This window comes from Grampus griseus, assembly GCF_964374135.1.
Source record: "Grampus griseus genome assembly, chromosome: 6".
Lineage (NCBI taxonomy): Eukaryota > Metazoa > Chordata > Mammalia > Artiodactyla > Delphinidae > Grampus > Grampus griseus.
The window spans coordinates 95832024-95851885 of NC_139000.1; the positions used below are offsets into that span (position 1 = coordinate 95832024).

The 19862-nt window shown below is 38.9% G+C and overlaps 1 protein-coding gene across 1 annotated transcript in view; it reads left to right on the forward strand.

Annotated features, from left to right (window-relative positions):
* Nucleotides 1–19862, forward strand: part of LOC309823944 (contactin-associated protein-like 3) — a gene marked incomplete at both ends in the record, with an annotated part of 187812 nt that overhangs the window by 138531 nt on the left and 29419 nt on the right. Inside the window, 3 exons of the mRNA XM_082656618.1 lie at nt 5969–6166; nt 9775–9931; nt 16024–16151. Of these exons, the coding sequence (XP_082512744.1) occupies nt 5969–6166; nt 9775–9931; nt 16024–16151 (483 nt within the window). The remainder of the gene's footprint in view (nt 1–5968; nt 6167–9774; nt 9932–16023; nt 16152–19862) is intronic.

Consider the following 19862-nt stretch of genomic DNA (forward strand, 5'->3'; position numbering starts at 1 on the left):
GACGAAGTGAGAAAGTGGCATGGACATATATACACTACCAAATGTATAGCTAGTGGGAAGCAGCTGCATAGCACAGGGAGATCAGCTCGGTGCCTTGTGACCACCTAGAGGGGTGGGATAGGGAGGGTGGGAGGGAGACGCAAGAGGGAGGGATATGGGGATATATGTATATGTATTCCTGATTCACTTTGTTATACAGCAGAAGCTAACACACCATTGTAAAACAATTATACTCCAATAAAGATGTTAAATAAATAAACTTGCCTAAAAAAAAAATCAGATTTCAGAATGAAAAAAGAAAATTATATCCTTGGTAATAGCCTTTAAAAATGTAGTACTAGGACACACTCTGCATGTATTTTTTAGTACCTTTAGTACAGAGACAACCAAAACAAGACAAAATAGTAAGCTATTTTGAATGGACTGCCTGTGCAATTTGTTGACAGACCTATTCCCTTTCTAAACAGAAGAAACAAAACATAACTTCTTTGATGACAAGATGAGGAAGGCCAATGGCTCTACTCACTGAGAGAGATAGAACTGTTTGTGCCCACCCTAAACCCAGGGTAGCTGTTGGCTATTTTCATAGTGGTGAGGTTCAGAAACTGCTTCTCAGACCTTGCATTGTGAGAATGATTGTCACAGAAAGAAGATAGGTTGCAGTCAGAGCAGTGATTCAACTTCCAGTCCATAAAAATCACCTAGAGGCTTGATGAACAAGCTGAGGACTGGGTCTTCGCATCCCTGCCCATTGCACCTTCAGATCTTGATTTATTGACTCAACAAGTTAATAATCCAGAACTTTTTACTCATTATTATTGCTGAGTCACTTGCCTTTATGCAAACCAAGCAATTGTGTTTCTTTTCTTTTTTTTTATTGAGGCATAGTTGATTTACAATGTTGTGTTAGTTTCAGATGTACAGCAAAGTGATTTAGTAATACATACATATATATCTATTTTTTCAGATTTTTTTCCCTTATAGGTTATTACAAAATAGTGAGTATAGTTCCCTGTGCTATATAGTAGGTCCTTGTTGGTTATCTATTTTATATATAGTAGAGCGTAAATGTTGAATCTAAAAAAAATGATACAAATGAACTTATGTACAAAACAGAAACAGACCCACAGACATAGGAAACAAACTTATGGTTACCAAAGGGGAAGCGGGGGGATAAATCAGGACTTTGGGGTTAAAATATACACAATTATGTTTCTTAAACATCCTTTTCCCTGTGTCAAAAATTGTGTCAGGGGCTTCCCTGGCGGCACAGTGGTTGAGAGTCCGCCTGCCGATGCAGGGGACACGGGTTCTTGCCCTGGTCTGGGAAGATCCCACATGCCGCGGAGCGGCTGGGCCCATAAGCCACGGCCGCTGAGCCTGCGCGTCCGGAGCCTGTGCTCCGCAATGGGAGAGGCCACAACAGTGAGAGGTCCGCATACTGCAAAAAAAAAAAAAAAAAAATTAAAAAATTGTGTCAGGCCTCCAGCACTGTGTTTTAGCAAAGGGCAGTCAGCCCAACTGCTTTACACATAACTCATGTCATTTTTTTAAAAGCCCTCTGTAGAATGGGTATTGATTCATACACCATGAACCTGCATCTCTTTTATCCTGGCTTTTGCCTAGAAAGAACCCTTCCTGCCCCCACTGGGGGTACATTTTCTGGCTGGCGTCCTGCAGCTTGTAAAGGTAGTTCCTAAAACAGGCAGCCTAGTGTGGTTGGCAATGCAGAATTTCTAGAGCAGGTCCTGTCACTGTGCCCAAAGGGAAAAAAGACAAAAACTTCAGGAAAGTTTATTTTCCTGCTTTTCTGTCAGCCACACAGTCTGCCCTGGCCTTACGGGTGGACAAAGTGAATGGTCTTGATGAACAATAAACATATAGATGTTCAGAGAGCAGTTAGGCCAGCAGCATGCTTGGTTCATTGCCTTAGCATTCAAAGGTGGCTAGACAATAGCATTCAGTCTTTAGATGCTGCCTGGTACACTTTCCCCATTTACCATATATGGAATTGGAGGCTCAGAGGATTTTTTTGACTTTTCCAAGACCATAGATTGTAACCCATATCTCTTATTGACCATGACCCTGTACTCTGTCCATATCTAATTTTATAATTGCATATATAATGTACTCTCTGAGGAAATTACTTTGTGCTTGTGCTGTGTGGTAGGCTGATAAACAAGGGAAAGCACTAATAATATCTCCCAGTAACTGAGCTCTTGGGAGGTTTTAGGCACAGGGCCAAGCACACGTACATGTTGCCTCAAGACAATATATGTCGTGTTGAGTAAGTGTCAGTTCATGTTAAATAGCAGATGTCTACCCTTATGAATGAGCAGACACACAAAATTGTATTCAGTGTGACCTAGTAAGTGAAAATATCACCCTCTGAAATCCTAGGGAAGTAGGCTGTGAAGTAGCTGCATTCCCTTGAGGATATCCAGTTGTATCTTATAGCATTTTCTTGTGTTCAGAATATTAAAAGAAATCATGAAAAGCCTCAAGGCCCCAGATCTGTGGCAGCCTTTATGAGGGTCTTCATACAAATATTGATCAAGAGGGACCCACAGGTGTGGGGCTGGCCTGAGTGCCACCTCTGGGCCCTCCCAGGGCCTGGAGACTGTCTGCTTAGAGCTGTCATCTCTCCCCTTCAATAAAACACACACACCAGTCATCCTTGGCTTTGACAAACAGATGACATGGCAGGGCCCAGGGCCTCTGAGATCTAGGGCAGGGCCAGGTGAGAGCTGACCGTTGCCTTCCTCAGGGCACCCACTGGACATTCAGAGCAGCGCAGTTGGCCATTACCAGCACTATGGGCACATAAATGCCCAGGATCTAGTTCTGTTTTCTTCTGGAGGTTTTTCATTGGAAATATAGTAGAGGGCTCAGATGGGTAAGGCACTCTGGGAAGGTTACAGACCTCAGCACTCTTTGAGAACTTTACCTACTCAGAAAGCTCAGCGACTCACGCTGGGTTGCTTAGAAATGTGTGGCAAAGTTACATAGTTTTGTGAAGTTGGGCAAGTGAGTTTTTCTAGACTTCCATTTCTCTTATCTGTGTGGCCAGAGGGTTGGGCTGGATAAAAGGTTATAACAGTGTTTCTCCCTGGATAGTAACACAGGGGGAGAAATTCTGAGAAGGCTGTTGTGGGTCTCTATTGTAGAATTCAGATTATTTTTGTGGATCCAGGAATGGCTGCTAGTGTTTACATCAGTCTGTCCTTATTTATCATCCTGAGTGCATCTTCTTGACCAGCTTTACGTGGAGATAGATGTGACACGTTAAATCATTTGGCATATTGCCTTCCCAGTCTTCTCAGAATGTGTACCCTCTTCCCATCAGAAGAAACAGAGGCAGCTGGCTTCATTTCCAAAGAGGTGGTGTTTGGACACAAATTGGACTTCATTTCAGGCATCTGTGGGAGAAGGGATTTTTGCCTTTACTTTCCTCAAGGTCAATTTCCAGATCATGAGCGAAGGTCCCACAAAATATAAAGGCATCCTATTTTTCGTGAAGTCTTTTTTTCTCAGGGAGATTGAAATAAGCATAGCAGATATGCTTTCAATGTGTGTTTACCTGAATCTGTAGAATAAAGATCTGGTTCTTTTTCCATCCAACCACTTGTTTTGCTATGAAAGACTCCTTGTATAGTTCAGAGGTCTATTATAAAGTGTAGGAAGTGTTGCCAATTGCAAAGTGGATCTAAGTTGGCAAAACAAACAGAAGGAGGTGGATGTCATATGATATGGTAAGTCAATGTCATTATTTATATCCTGCTTACCAAACCAAACCAGCAAGTTAACTTGGCTGCAGGTTCATTTGTCCGAGCAAACGGTCAACCAGGTGCCACCAATGGCCACCCTGCTCCTGTGCAGAGGAGAGGCTCCAGTGAGTTGGATGAACATGTTCTGATAGGGTCTAATTCAACGATAGTTCAAAATTCCTGTTTAAATTTGACCACTATTAAAATTAATTACCTCAGATCCAAAATTATGCTTCAGACTACCGTGAGTAACAGCTAAGTATTTTTCCATCATGTTGGTCACTTAAATTCCTTAGTCCGTCTCCTCGTGCTTGAAGGCTAAGATTATGTGTCATGTCAAAGGTTCCTTTCTACTCATAGTTTTGAAATAATATGTTGTGGAATATTAGGGAAACATAATGTGTCTTTGTTGCGGTCTTTTAAATAATATTTCTAGAAAGGGCAACCACTTAAAGTATTTTTTCAGAAGGGCAGTTTTGAGGTTCTTTTCAACCTTTCCCTTCTCTCCACTTCAAAAGATTTCTATTATTACACCTTAACCATGCAAGACCATACATTTATCATACTGACCACCAGCCTGTATGAACTATTCAGGCACATCATTTTTCTTTGTGCTCTAAGCCATGAAAATAAATGACACAGTGGCATGGGAACTGATGAACTCCTAAGCCTAACACAGCCTTCTGCATGCCTCCCTGTACCCTCATTTCATTTGATGGAAGAAACCCTGAGGGTGAATGGGAGTAGGTAATTACCAAAAATAATGCCAGACGCATTTAAGTAATTTTCCAGGAAAATGTTGAAATATAAAATGTCTAGTGAAAACATGATTAAGGGGAAACACAATCTATGGATTTCAAGTTGCCATAGGAACACTCACAGCCCCCTTTAGTGAGCACAGAGACAGGTGATCCGTTAAGTCTTTTCTCCTAATTGAATATAAAACTGCATTAGTCATGCTGACTCACAGTTTGTTCCTGTCCTGGCTAGTTTTTGCATATTTTGTGATGTTCTTTTCCATAGGCTTTGAATCGTAGGTTTTTCCATGGCCCTTAGGGTTCTTTTCCCTGGATCTCTGGATGTATTTGATGTGTTAAGGGTTTGCAAACACCAGCATGGCTGTAGGTTTTTCCCAGACCCAAACTCTCAGGGCAGGAAAGGAGCAGGGGACCCCTCAGTGAGTTCCATGCAGCATTGTTTTGATTTTTGAACCTTGCTCATGTATTAGCTATTAAAAAATAATAAAAAATAAACACAAGGCTGTTTCCTGCCCCTGTAATATGGCAAGTTTGTGTGGATACTGATCATTTTATCAAATACATATTACAGAGGAAGTTATATGACATGACATTATAAGTATAGTTGAATTAAGGCAGCTTGAACTCAGCCTTTTAGCCACTGAGCCATGGGCCTTTTATACTGTGGGAGCTTCTATACATTCATGGTGGGAGGTTATTTTGGGGAAGATAAAAGAAGTCAAGGTGTTTTTCTTCTGTTATAAATATTGTGAAGTGTGCATTGTTTTTTAAATCTCTTGGAAAAATATAGGTAATCCATGTAACAGAAATATGCCAGAATTTTCCAGCAGACATTCATGTAGCAATGGTTACTGCTAGGAATTGTTATATTAGATACCCCAAGGCTCTGTGTTTTTTATTGCTGGCCATTGAACGAGTTGCTGACACATTATTAGTCAATTTTTGTCAAAAATACTTATTTTCCATTATTTTGCATGATCAAAATAATGGTTTTGGGGGCTGCTTGTTCCTCAAATGTGTCTTGTATACATTTCTTTGATTATCAGAGGAAAAGATGCTCAGTGAGATGAGGAATATGCTTGTTACAAACATAAGTATATACACGATAATCTTTAGCTTTCCTCTTATAGTAATGGAAAGAAAAAAATAAAAGCCAAAAAGTTCTGTTTATAACTTTGAGTATTATAATACAGAATTAAAAAAATTGACCCCCTGACAATGTTGACTATAGTAATGGTAATGCAAATTTCAATAAAGAGAATCCCTACTGTCAACATTTTAAGAATTCCACTCGCTGATTCCAATGTCAAAGAGATCTGATTGCTACAAAAATAAAAACCTTAATTCAGATAAAAGATGCTTCTGATTTCCATATTTATGTTTAGTGATTCCATTCTCATCACAGTCTACTTTCTCCCTCCCAACCCCTCTTCTGCCCACCAGACACTGCATGGACCTCAGTGCACCACAATGGCTCCCACTTGGTTAGTGTCAAAAGCTCAAATGGAGAAGGCCCCCATCCTGTGTTTTTCAAGTACACAGCCAGCATGGACCAGCTCCAGGCCATAATTGACTACGTGGACCACTGCCAACAGAAGCTGACTTTCCACTGCAAGAAGTCAAGGCTTTCAACCCCCCATGGTGAGTAATCAGAGTAATCAGACATTGTGGGCTGTAGTCCCCACAGGTCACAATGGCCTGCCAGAGATGCATGAGAATGTGTGCCCATAGTGCCCGGATCACATCTGAAGTGACAGGGATACTCTTCTTTGGAGCAAAGACCAAGGTCTTTGCTCAAAGCCAGGAATGATCTGAAGTTTCTCCCTAGACTCAACTGGGCAACTGAGCAGTAAAAGCCTCCTAAGGAGGCCCCTGGAATGCTCAGTGCTCATCTGCCATGAAGGGCAGGGACATCTTAATTCTGTCTTATCTCGGGAAGGATTGCTAACGACAACATGGCTTAGTGATCTGGAGGTGATTATTCCATGAGATTCTTTTTCATAGACGATGCAATTAGTGTCTTGGCTAATTGTAAATTGGGGAACAATGTTGGTATCCCCGCCTCTTTCACACAACGTAAGTGCTACTAGTTTATTTCTCATATCTTTTCTTCTTTTGAAAATTCTTATGTTTAATTTTATATTTTTTTCCTTTGAAAAATCCCATTCTGTTGGAATGTGCAACCTCACTGCCGTCATGAAACTGCTTGGCTTTCTGGAGGCTGACCTGCCCCTTCTCTGATTAGGCATCTGGGGAGTGGAATGAGCAGAGGGCAGTAGGCAGGTTCTCTGAGTTCAAGCTCTTAGGACTTAGACAAGTCCCTGTCACTCAGCAGCTATGGGACTCAGGAAATCATTTTATCTTTTTTCGAGTCTTCAGAGCTAAGACACTAACCTTGCCAGAACTTAATTGCACCACATCTATAAATGGCATGAAGTAAAGGCTACTTATTTGCATCTCTCCAGTTTATTGAATTTATAGTTAGTGCTAGTTAGTACTTACTGTTAGTTGATTGATGCCAAATAGATCACTGAGCTAAAATTGTATGTTCCCAGAAGAATGAGAAAGCTGCCTCCAGGAGAGTAAATTATTGTTATGGGTTGTCTAACCAGGGAAAACGAGGCAAAGAGAGAGTAGTGTTGGAACAAACCACTAACAAAGTCATGAAACAAAACCACCCAGTGAGTCATGGAGCAAACGCATACAAACTAGCAGATGGTCTATTCCAGAACCTGGACACGACCCAGATCAGCAAAGGATTCCCGCCTGGAGGGCCAGTGTCTGCCTATTGATTTGCATGTGGTTGCTCAATTGTTAGCCCTTCGATATGTTAATAAATATATAAAACAGCAACAGCAGCAACAAAAACAAATATTTAAACAAGTATTTAATTGGGGCTGGGGGGAAAGATGGAAAGAGAAAAGACTTGTAAACTTAATAAACACCTGCTAAAAAAACAAAATAAGGGCCTTCATTAACCATACATGCCAAGTTATTTGCATTTCTTATATGCTGCTACTGGAGGATTGTTAGTACAAACTTAATTTAAACAAATTCACTACAGACCTATATATTTCCAGAAGTGTTTAATTAAGGTTGAGTTGAGGCAGGCAAATAGTGTAGCCCAATACACCTTAAAATTGTTGCACTAATTTGCTCGGTATTATCAATAGACACAAATGGGTGTGCAGAGCTTTGATGCTACTCTTGTGTGGAAGGAGTGAACACACCAAAGCCTGGGTCCCTCATTAGAAGGTTGCAATGTGAAAACAGTACAAGGGGACTGCAATGTGGGGAACAAGTAGCTTAGGAATTTTATAGGGTAGATTGGGGAATGTCAGTCAAAATTCAGTTCTCTCTCAAGAATTTTCCACTGTTCAAATTCTCAGAAGTTATCAGGAGACTGAGGAGGTGGTAATCTTGAGAGGAGATATAGCAAGTCTGGGGCCTCAGTGCAGCAGCTCTTGTGTAAGTTTTGTTTTCCAAGAGGGCCAGGGAGGAGCAGAGGGCCTAGGATCTTGCTAGGTTCTGAAACATTTTTCTTTCAGCATCTTTAAGGTCTCTGTGTTACATATAGTTTCAGGGGATATGATTACAGGTGGCTAAAGAGGAAGTTGTGTGACAGTAAGTGTTGACTCTAGGAAACCATTTGGTTGCCATACTATGAATGCTTAAGGTCATTGAGGATTGTAGCTGTGGCTGGAGAGAAGGACAGTGAACTATGGCCTAAAATAATTGAGGAAGTAGAGCCGTGCACCCTGGTCATTGATATCTCTCCTATTCCTTTTCATTTCAGCCTCTAATTCTTCTTCATATTATTCCTAATTATTTCTTATGCAAATTCTCTAAGTTACTCAAAGGAATCTTGAATGGAGCCACATGCATTTTGTACCTTTAAAAAACACTTAATGATTTTCACTTTAGAGAGAAAAATGTAAACACACAGTAACACATTGGCATATAACGATTTCTTTGCTCTTCAAGTCGATGAAAGAGGATGTTGAATAATTACATTTTTAAGATGGAATTTTGAAAAATGTCTATTAAGTACCTATTAAATAATACACTAAAAAGATTTTCCACCCCCTAAAGATGTTTTCAACACATTAAAAAAAAAGATGGTTGTTATCGATTTCTTGGCACACGTGTCACCCACTGGGCCTGCAGTGCGTGGTAATGAATGCAGTCCATGTGTTTACCAGCTGAGAGGTTGTCAGCAGAAGCAGAAGTCTCATTGAACAGGGAGCCATAATGAGCAGTGACAATTGTAAGTTAGGGAGAAAGTTATTTCAGATTCTTAGTGGGGGCCTGATGGGGACAATTTAAGAGTTTGAAAGAGCACATGAAAATGGACAGGCATCTTTGCAGAATTGATGTCACTTCCGTTTCCCCTCCTGCCCTGATTTTCTGTTTACTAGGGACTGTTTCCCCTCCACCCTCCTGTGTGTGCCATCTTTTCTGATCATCCTCCCCCAGGTATACTGTAATCCCACACTGGGGCCTCAGCAGCATCTTTAGTGTAGATGAGCAGTCCTGCAGAGCTGAGGCAGCCTCTGGCCCTGTCACTTAATTATACGTTGCACTGAGGAGGGGAATGAGCTGAAGAACTTGGTGTAGTTGTCTCGGACTTGCTCAAGCCGAAGACACGTCAGGCATGAAGAAGGCTTATCAGTGCCATTTCTTTAGTTTCCAAATACAGAGCAACCCATTCAGTATAAGAAGAAGCACGTCTCCAAGAAACTTTTAGGACCTGCTAGGAAGTACATGTCTTAAACACATGCCAGTGTTTTTAGCTAATAAATAAAGTGAAAGAAATCCATATTTCTTATAATAACATTAAACATTTTAATGGCATTTTAGGATCTGAAACAGATTTTAGATTCAGTGTGTAAATTACTGTGGTTTTTATTTTGATGACAATTCTTTCTTGAAAGTTATTTCCAAAGAAATTATGTAAGTGGAGTCCTCAAGAAAAGTTTGTAAATATCGTGCCTGAATGAGTTAGGGACTACATGCTCATTTTCTGTTAAAAGAAAAAAATTTGGTGACAACGTAAGTTTTGACATTAAAATATATATTTTTAAACAGTTGGAAGTCCTCTTAAAAATGATCCTATTGCACAGTTAAAATATGCTCACTTTTAAAGTAGTCTCTCTATGTTTTAAATAGAGGGAAGTAAAGGAACTATATTGGGGAGGCAGGTAGTGGGGGGCAAAGTAGGTGTCACCTTTCTCATACTTGTCTTTCAGATGGAACCCCAGTGAGCTGGTGGGTTGGAAGAACCAATGAAACACACACTTACTGGGGAGGTTCTCTGCCTGATGCTCAAAAATGTACTTGTGGATTAGAGGGGAACTGCATTGATTCTCAATATTACTGCAACTGTGATGCTGACCGGAACGAATGGTGATTTCCATATAATTTCCCTGTGCAAACTGTAATTTTTTTATTGCTTAAACGATGTACCTTAGGCAGACATTGGACACCACAGTATAATAAAGAGAAAAAATTAAAGTATTCCCTAGCAAGTTAAAAGTATAAGCTTTGATGTGTATGATATCATTAATCTGAAGCCTAAAATACTAGGTAGCTATTTTTGTTTACTTGTGAGTAACTAATCATGTCCATTTTCTTTTTCTAGTAAGACAAAATAGGAATTAATGTTTCCCATTCACTGAAAGTGAAATATCTGACTTCTTAAAGTTAAGTTAATCCAGTTAATAAGATGACCACCCCTTGGCTGACCCAGGGCTGTTTGCTGACCTTCCTAATTGCCAGTTTCGTTTTCTTAAATGGCCACACAGGGGAAACCAGACAAGGCCTTGAGTCCATGAAAGAGGATATACAGAATACAAAGCTCTCCATGCAGCTGGAGATCTCAGAAGGCTGCATACCCAAAGAAAAGGTAGACAAGGACAAATCATCCAGTAGGCACTCTGGGTAGAAAAAAATAGCTCCCTGAAAACTCATGTCTACAGACTTGCCCTCACACAGATTTGGAGCCCAAATTTATATGACTTGGATGGTCCTCAAATTAAGTTAACATAGCCACAGGTTGGCAGCACCACTGGCTCATCATAGGATTACATGAGATTCTCACTGGAGGCCTGCCCTCCCCCTTCACACAGACCTCACAGGATTCCCACAGATAAAATGCCACCAAAAATAAGCTCACAATCCAGGGTTATACAACACCAGAGGACAGATGTGGGAGGCAGAAGAAACCACAAAGTGTAGATGAGATGCCTAAAAGTCTCAGATCATGGATACATTCAAAACATAAGATAAAATAAATATGTGAGCTGCTTGAAAGATCAAAACTGGAATTGAAACATGAGAAAGTGATCAGATCCTATTAACAAAGATGATTGTGATTTGCAAAAGAATATTAGCCAATGATAATATTTACCCAATTTAAGATTTGTTGGATCAGATATTAGACACAAGTGATCAGCAAATTGGTGAAATGGAAAATATGTGTAAATAAATGACACAGAGAAGCAAAATGGGATCGAGAAAAGCAGTGACATGGAGGAGTCATGTGGAGAAGATTGAAAATGTGTCTGGGGGCTTCCCTGGTGGCGCAGTGGTTGAGAGTCTGCCTGCCGATGCAGGGGACACGGGTTCGTGCCCCGGTCCGGGAAGATCCCACATGCCGCGGAGCGGCTGCGCCCGTGGGCCATGGCCGCTGGGCCTGCGCGTCCGGAGCCTGTTGCTCCGCAACGGGAGAGGCCGCGACAGTGAGAGGCGCGTGTATTGAAAAAAAAAAAAAAAAAAAAAAGAAAATGTGTCTGATTAAAGTTTCAGAAGAGAAGATTTGAGACAACTAAGAAAAGGAAATATTCAAATAGCAGAAAAATGTGCAGATTTGAGAAAACATTAGAATTCCAAGCAGGATAAATAAAAGTAGATCCATATCTAGACACACCATGGTGAAATCAAAGAACACCAAAGAGAATGTTAAAAGGAGCAGAGATGAAAGCAAGACTCTTAAAGGAAAGACAGCCAGCCAGCAGAACCCCCCTGAACAGCCCAGGACCCAGCCCACAGAGGGCGGGACACACCCCTCACAGGGCGGAAGTGAAATAACTGTCAAACTCCCAGTGTTTACCCAGCTGATGTTTTAAAAAGTGGGATAAAATTAAAAGCCAGACAAACAGACACTGAAGAAATTTACCACTAGCAGACTCCACAAGCGGAATTTTTAAGAATGGTTTTCAGAATGAAAGAAAGTGATCTTATAAGGAAGGTCTCAGAGGCAGGAGGAAATATTGAGGAAAAAAAATTGTAAACTCAGAGGTTAAAAACTAAAAGAAAATACTAGACACTGATAACATGTAACTGTATGTATGAATTTGAAACACGAGAAAACAGTCAGATCCTATTAACAGAGATGATTGTGGTTTACAAAAGAACTAAAAGAATGTTTAGAAATAAAAATATTATTGAAATTTAAAACTTGTTTTGTAAATATTTATTAGAATTAAATTGCTTAAAGTTTATGTCTTAAAATTTGTGTAACCTCTAAATAATAGAAACAAAGCATGTAATATTCAAATCAGTAGAGGGAAGAAAGAAAAAATGGGATTTTAAAAACTTAGTTAATACAAAAGAAGATAGAAAGTGAGAATTTAAAAAAAGAGAAAGCAATAAGTACAAGATAAAAACTGTGTGAGTAATCATGCACAATAAATATGACAAAAATAACCATTTAAATCCAGATGTCATATTGAATTAAAAACAAATATATCTTGTTTGTAAACCTAGGCATATTGAAAATAAAATGCCAAAAAAAAATTACCAGGCAAATATACGAAAAAGTAAGTAAAATTTTAAGGTTTAATGTGGACAAAGATCACTATTACTATAAGATATTGCTTAATTTCACTATTAAAAAAAACAATGCTAATAAACTTCTATGTTTCTAATAAAAATGACTCAGAATGTATACAGAAAAAAATTGACAAAACTGAAAGAAGAAATTTACAAATCAACCATGGTAAGAAGAGGTTTAAATGTACATCTGTTTGTAATTGGTAATCAAATGAACAAAAATTAGTAAGATAGAATATTTTCAAATGAAATTAACAACTTGATTTGTTGGGAACATAAAATTGTAGAATACATAATTTTCTCAAGCACATGTAGTGCATTTTTGCAAACTGATTTTCTCAATATTCCATAAAGCAAAACTCAAAAAATTTTACAGTAGTTGTTATCCTATGAACAGTTTCTCTGATTACAATGCAATTAGGTGAGAAATGAATAATAGAAAGATTAAAAAATATACATGAGGCAATTCAAAACCACAATTGGAAAGACTGGAAACAAGGAAATAAAGATACATTACTCATAGAAAATATCGTTTTCAACAAAGAAAACCTAAGAGAATATACAGAAATATTATTGAAATTAATGAGAGTTTGGTAAGGCTACTTACTGAACCTTAGAATAACTGGATTCTTATCAAAAATGTGTTACTATAAGAAAATATAAAAACTACTAGCAGAAGGAACAAAAGGGTATAGTACCTTGGAATAAAGATAACAAAAATATGCAAGACTTTCGTAAAAAAGACATCATAAAACTTTATTATGAAAATACAAGAAGACCTAAATAAATGGAGGCATCACACCACTGCCATGAATAGGAAAACTAAGCATCTCTCCTCCAAATAATTTTCTTGATTCCATTTAATTCCAAACAAATGCTAAACATTTGTTTATTTTGGGGGGTAGTGACAAACAGGTTCTAAAATTTATTTGGAAAAGAATGGTACATGAATAGCTAAGACGATTCTGAAAATGGAAACAATGTGGGGAGACCAGCCCTACCAGACATGAATAAGTCTTATGATGCCGCAGTAATTAATACAGTGTGAGTTTGCCGAAGGGATGAGCCAGTAGAACAGCTAACCCCAAAAAAGAGCCTGGGAGCTTTCAAAATGTGTAATTCTGGGTGATGAAAATTATGTTGTCGCCAGTCTCTCCTTCTCCCCAGCAATCATAAAACTTAAAGTTGACCCAGTATTTCTCCCCTGCAGCTTTCCCAACAACTCAAAGTAGTCAAAGCTCCATTATACCTCAAAAAAAAGTCTACTGAAAAACAAACAAAAAAACTCAGAAGAATTTCTAGAGCATTAGAAACTAAAACCAAAAAAAGGTGGATTTGGAAGTTCTCTTACTGAATGTTTAAAACTGTTTGTGAGAAATTTTCATACCTAGATATTCATGCAATCTTTACAGATTTTGGAAACAATTGAGAAGCAAGAAGAAAACAGATGTAACTAAAAATTAGGCAGTTTTGAATGAGTCTGGTGAACATGGCGTATAATATCTTACATAAAGCATGGACTGTGGGAATGACCTGTACAAATAAAGAATTTTTAAATAAGAAGAGTTTAAAATTTTCTCAGATTCAGGAAGGTACTTTGCAAACAACAAAAGGACAAAAAGACTTTATGATGCTATCTGCCTTAATGCACACTACATGCATTATGATTTTTTTAAAGTTTTTTTCAGGGCTGTGAATGCATTGTCAATGTTAAAAACAGAATTAAAATGTAGCTTTTTGCTATATAGAAAGTGTAGCTTTTAAAGGGTTCCTTAAGGGCTTCCCTGGTGGCGCAGTGGTTGAGAGTCCGCCTGCTGATGCAGGGAACGTGGGTTCGTGCCCCGGTCTGGGAAGATCCCACATGCAGCGGAGCGGCTGGGCCCGTGAGCCATGGCCGCTGAGCCTGCGCGTCCGGAGCCTGTGCTCCGCAACGGGAGAGGCCACAACAGTGAGAGGCCCGCGTACCACAAAAAAAAAAAAAAAATGTTCCTTAAAATTCAAAGATCCTTAATGAAGACCTTATGCACTTACATTTTTCCTCTAAGATGTTCTACCAAAATAGCAATCACGGGAATTAAAATACTATTTGTAATGTTTACTGATATTAAATACCAGGAATTGATTTGGTGTGCTCTCCCTGTGTTTATAACAAAATAAGTTTCCAGACTGACCCCCTCCTGCATAATCCAGTGACATCTTCTAGCTTGTGAATACCGTTCCCAACAAAGTCAGGTGTTATGTGCTTGGGATGAAGCCTGTGTACTTCTAACAGCAGGAGTTGCAGGGGCTTCACCAGATAAAGCCATGTTGTTTAATTCAGTCTGATGTTTTGATGCAATCTGATTTTTAAAAATTGTTTCTTAAATTTTAGGGTTTTATTTCATATTTTTCATATCTTACCATATGCACTGCCAGTCACTTTGTTCAAATTTTTAAACAAAATAAAAATCTTAATAATTTTACATTTTCTAACTTAAAAGAATATTTCGATGCCTAGCAGAATTGGAATGATTAACTATTAAGTTAGGAAGACTTTTTTTGCAGGAAAGCTGTCAGGTTGAACCATGTGAAACAGCTGATTTTTTGACCTGCAAAAGTGGCAGTTTCAAATGTTTCAACTTGTATATACAAGAGTGAGTGGTGGCTTTGTAATTATTTGGAATTAAAACTTACTAGGTTCTACACAGAACAATAAATTAGACAAACTAGTATTTGTTCATAAATCAGAAGTACGTATGTAATTGAAGTATACAATGAAAAATACCTATACAAGGTATAGAAAAACCTTCCTACTTTGTCCAGAGAGGACGGTGGTTGTACAACCAACTTACCAGCCAGGTCCTCTGGCTCCTGTTCCAATCCTATTGTATTAAACCATAGATATTAATATTGCATGATGATATTATTGGTATTGTTATTATTTATAACATCCACTGGGGGGCATTGATGGCGGGTTTTATGTTTACATCCCCAACACACAGGGCCTGGCAAATAGAAGCATGATAAGTGTTTGTCGAATGAATGGATGGTGACAATCTTCGGCAAAGCACTTTCCCATGCATTAGTCCATTTATTAATTTTAAGAATATATTGTATCATATCTTCATCATGGTTTTGAATCAGTATTTTGTTTTGATTTTGTTTTTAAATTTATGGCTTCAACAAATAAGGAAATGCCTCATAACCACAGTAGGAATTTCTGAAACTTTAGTTAAAAAAAAAGAAAAAGTCCAAGTATTGAAAACCTAAGTCTTGTCAGTCAGGTGGTTTTGTTTTTTGTCTTTCTTTTTTTTTTTTTTTTAATGAAGGAAGATTGCTGTTGCTTCTGTAAATTCTGCATTTAAGTATTACACAGTGGCTGAATTGGAAAGAACAATGAGCTGCTAATTGCACTGAAATGTAATCTCATGCCTGTATCCATGACCATAATTTTGGACCTGCCTGCTTTCTTCTCTATGGTCACGTAGATGAACAAAGGTCTCTGGTCCTCAGAAGACCTCATTCAATATATTAGTATGTTTGTAAGTGTTCAGATGAGATGTTTGATTTCCCTACTGTTATGTACTTACAAATTTAGCTTAATACCCCTTGAACTGCAATCAAAGACTATTACTCTTCTGTACATTATTCAGAATAATGTTAAGGTGGTTGTATTTGTTTTCTAGGACCAGCAACACAGTAGTCCTTTCCCATAAGAAGCACTTGCCGGTCACTCAGGTTGTGATGAGAGACACAGGGCGACCACATTCTGAAGTGGCTTATACACTGGGGCCTCTGCTCTGCTCGGGGGACAGTAAGTAGTGGCAAGAGGAACTGTCTTCATCCCTGCTAATACATTTCAATCTTTTAAGAGAAATCGAACTGCCTGTGTTCATAAAAACACTGTCTGTACTGATAATCTGTACTTCATTAGGAATGTATTAACTCTATAAAATAAGTGTATATTGTTAATGTAATTGAGAAAAAACATATTACCTCTGGATTATGTAGAGGTATCTTTTATATGACATTTACATGAGACTGTGCTGCAAAGATTCATGGAATCATCTGAAATATGTCACTTGTTCAGCAAACATCTAATATGTACCTACTAAGTATAAGGCACTTTGCTGAATGCTGAGGTGCCTGAAATTGGTAAGATAAGGAGAAAATGAGAGGACAGAATCCATCAAGTGTATCTAGTCATTAATGCCTTCTGACAATTCTGAATTTTTACACAGGAAGTCTCGATGCTCCTAACTCCACTTACCCCTCCAACTGCATCTTGTGTATCCTTCATGCCCCCAAAATAACTGAAATAAAATATGTGAGTTCTATCTTTAATTTTCAAACTTCTACTCTCTCTTGAATATCAGTCTTTCTCCTCCATCTCGTCCATTGCTCCCCAGAAACTGCTTTTTCCTGTCACCAATGAGAACTCAACATTTCTAAATCCAATTCCTATTCCCTGATATCATCTGAGTTGACCTGTCAGCAACTTTGGATTCCTCCCATGATTCAAACTTCTTTAATTCACTTTCTTTACGTGGTGGCCAGCATACCACAAAATTTTCCTACCCTCCTCTCCCCAACCTTCCTTCACCTCGCCAGCAGGATAACGTTGGGGTTCCCCAGGGCTCTATGCTCCGCCCTCTCTCCTCTCTGCTCTCAGTTGGTGATCTTCTCCCATCATCTCATGGCTTTAAATACGGCATGGGCATCAGTGACCTCCACGCCTATACCTATACCTAGTCTTCCTGAACTCCCAGCTCCTGCATCCAGCTGGCTATTCCGTACTTCTTCATTCCAATTGGCATTTCAAACCCAACTTGTCAAAAAAATGAGAGAAGAAAAAGAAAGCATTTCCACACCAACCTTCCTCAAATCAATGCATAGCAACTCCATTCTTCCTGTTGCTTCTTAGACTGAAAACAATACAGTCACTCATAACTTCTCTTTTCTATCATAACCCACATTTAATTCATCAGCAAGTCTTATTGGTTCTAACTGCAAAAATGGATCCAGAATTTATCTCCATTACCACCTGTACCTGGATTGTTGCTGTGGCCCCATAACTGACCTACCTGCTACTGTCTCTGCCCACTTAGCTGATACTCCGCACAAGAGCCAGAGGGAATAAAATCAGGTCACGTCAGTCCTCTGCCCCAAACTCTCTTCTGGCACTCATCTCAGAGGAGAGGCCAAAGTACAATGTCCACCAAGGCCATAGTAGCCATGTTGCCCTCTGAGCCAGGCAGTACCACAGTGGGGCCTGTGGAACCACAACCCTCCCTGGGGCCCCATAGGAGGTGTTGCCATGTGAGGGAACCCTGGCATTTCTGAACCTTGCTATTGGAAAAAAAAGAGGGTCCTATTTCAGATAATAAAAATACTGAGATGCAGATAGTCAAAATGTAGAAAGCCTATGAACGTGCCTTGACTCGATGATAGTATAGTTATTTTCCTCACTCATAACATAAATATGCAAACCACAGTTCTCTTTCTGGATAAGGTGAAGCAAGTACAACCCACCCCGTCTCTCTCACTGAACTCACCCATAAAACCTGGACAGAATGCATGAAGCAGTTATCTCAGGACTCTGGAAAGCAAATAGCAGCAGGGAAGAGAAAGCAAAATTCACCATTTATTTTTTCTTCCAGTATCTCTCAGCCGCTGGGTCCCAGATGGAGAGAGTCCCAAGAGAAGTCCTCTAGTCCTGGTTGGAGGAGGGGACAGGGAGCTCCTAACTATGAGAGAGCACGGTAGTCTCATTTCTCCCCTTCTCTCTGTTTTCTGAGGTTCCAGTTCCCAGGCAGCCCCATGGCAATAGTGGTAGAAGCTGCCTCAGAAACACACAAGAGCCAGAACTCCAAGGAAAGGCATCTTCTGCTCTGGACAGGGGAGCCCTGACTCTACGACAGTGGCAGACTCATGCTACTTTTGTTTTCTTTCTCTGTTCACCCATCACTAGGCAATGGACATATGTACAGGTGCAGGAGTGAATAGGAAAGCACAATAAATCAGGCTGAATAGAGTCCTAGTTTTCTGGTTGTATGATTGAAAAGGGAGCTGCAGGGAATTGCAAAGTATCTGGAAGAGCACAGAGAGGGAAGAGTTCAAGAGAGTGATGCCACAAGTTGTCTATGAAGTCCTGGGTTCACCTCAGAGCTACACATGCCTGGATCTGCTCCTAATTATAGACCAAAATTGAGAATTGAAGAGGCTACCATCCAGGACTCAGACTGGCCACTGAGTGGTGCAGAAGTGAGGCAGAGTTGAATAGTACTGCAAAAGCTTTGAAAACTGGACAGCCATAGGAACCATGGACCATGCACGGAGGACAGGTTGGAATGTGTGGCCAGATCCTAACCAGGACAACTGCCTGCAAAATAAGAAAATATCAACATGCACTTTGAATTTAAGCAAAGCCCAAAGTTTGTTAACATAATATTTTAAAGATCTAGGAAATAGTCCAAAATTACTTCGCATACAAAGAACCAGAAAAATCCAAGTTTGCATAAGCAAAGATAATCAACAGATACCAATGACACAGAGGTTAGAATTATCTGATAAAGACACTAAAACAGCTATTACACAAAAACTCTAACAAGTAATAATAAATGCTTTTGAAACAAATAGAAAAAGAAAAAGTTTCAGCAAAGAAATAGGATATATAGAGGAGAGTTAAATGGAAACTTTAGAAATAAGAAGTACGGTAATGGAAATGAAAGATGCACTGGATGGGTTAAATAGCAGATTTGAGATGAAACAGTCAATGACACTGAGGATAGATAAATAGAAAGTATTCAATCTGAACAAGAGAAAGAAAAAAGGTTGAAAAAAAAATGAACAGGGCCTCAGGGACCTGTGGGTTAATAATAAAAGATATAACATTCATTTAATTGAATTTCCAGAAGAAGAGAGGAAAGAGTGCTGGTGCTGAAAAATATTTGAAAAACTAATGGCTGAAAACTTTAAGTTTGGCAAAAGAGAGACTTGAGAAGTTGAATGAACCTGAAACAGTATAAACTGAAAGAAATTCACATCTAGACATATCATAAACAAACTGATGTGAAAACTAAAGACAATGAGAAACTTTTTGAAATCAGCTAGAGAGAATAATGATGCATTGCCTATAGTGAAACACCAATTCAAATGACAGTAAGTTTCTCATCAGAAATATAGAGGTCAGAAGGAAGTGGCAAAACATTTCTCAAGTGCTGAAAGTAAAGAATTGTCAGTCCAGAATTCTATGTTAAGCAAAAATATACTTCAGGAATGAAGGTAAAATTTTTTAAAATTTCAAATGAAAGAAAGCTGAAAGCGTTCATCGCCTGAAGCCATCCTTTAAAAGAATTTCTAAAGGAAGTTTTTTTAGATAGAAAGGAAATGATATCAGAAGGAAATTTTGAACTTTGGGAATAAAAAAATCAACATTAGAAATGGTAAATAACTGGGTAAATTTATAGATTATTCTCCTATTATTTTAAATATATCTGAAGGTTGAAAGCAAAAAATACATTAT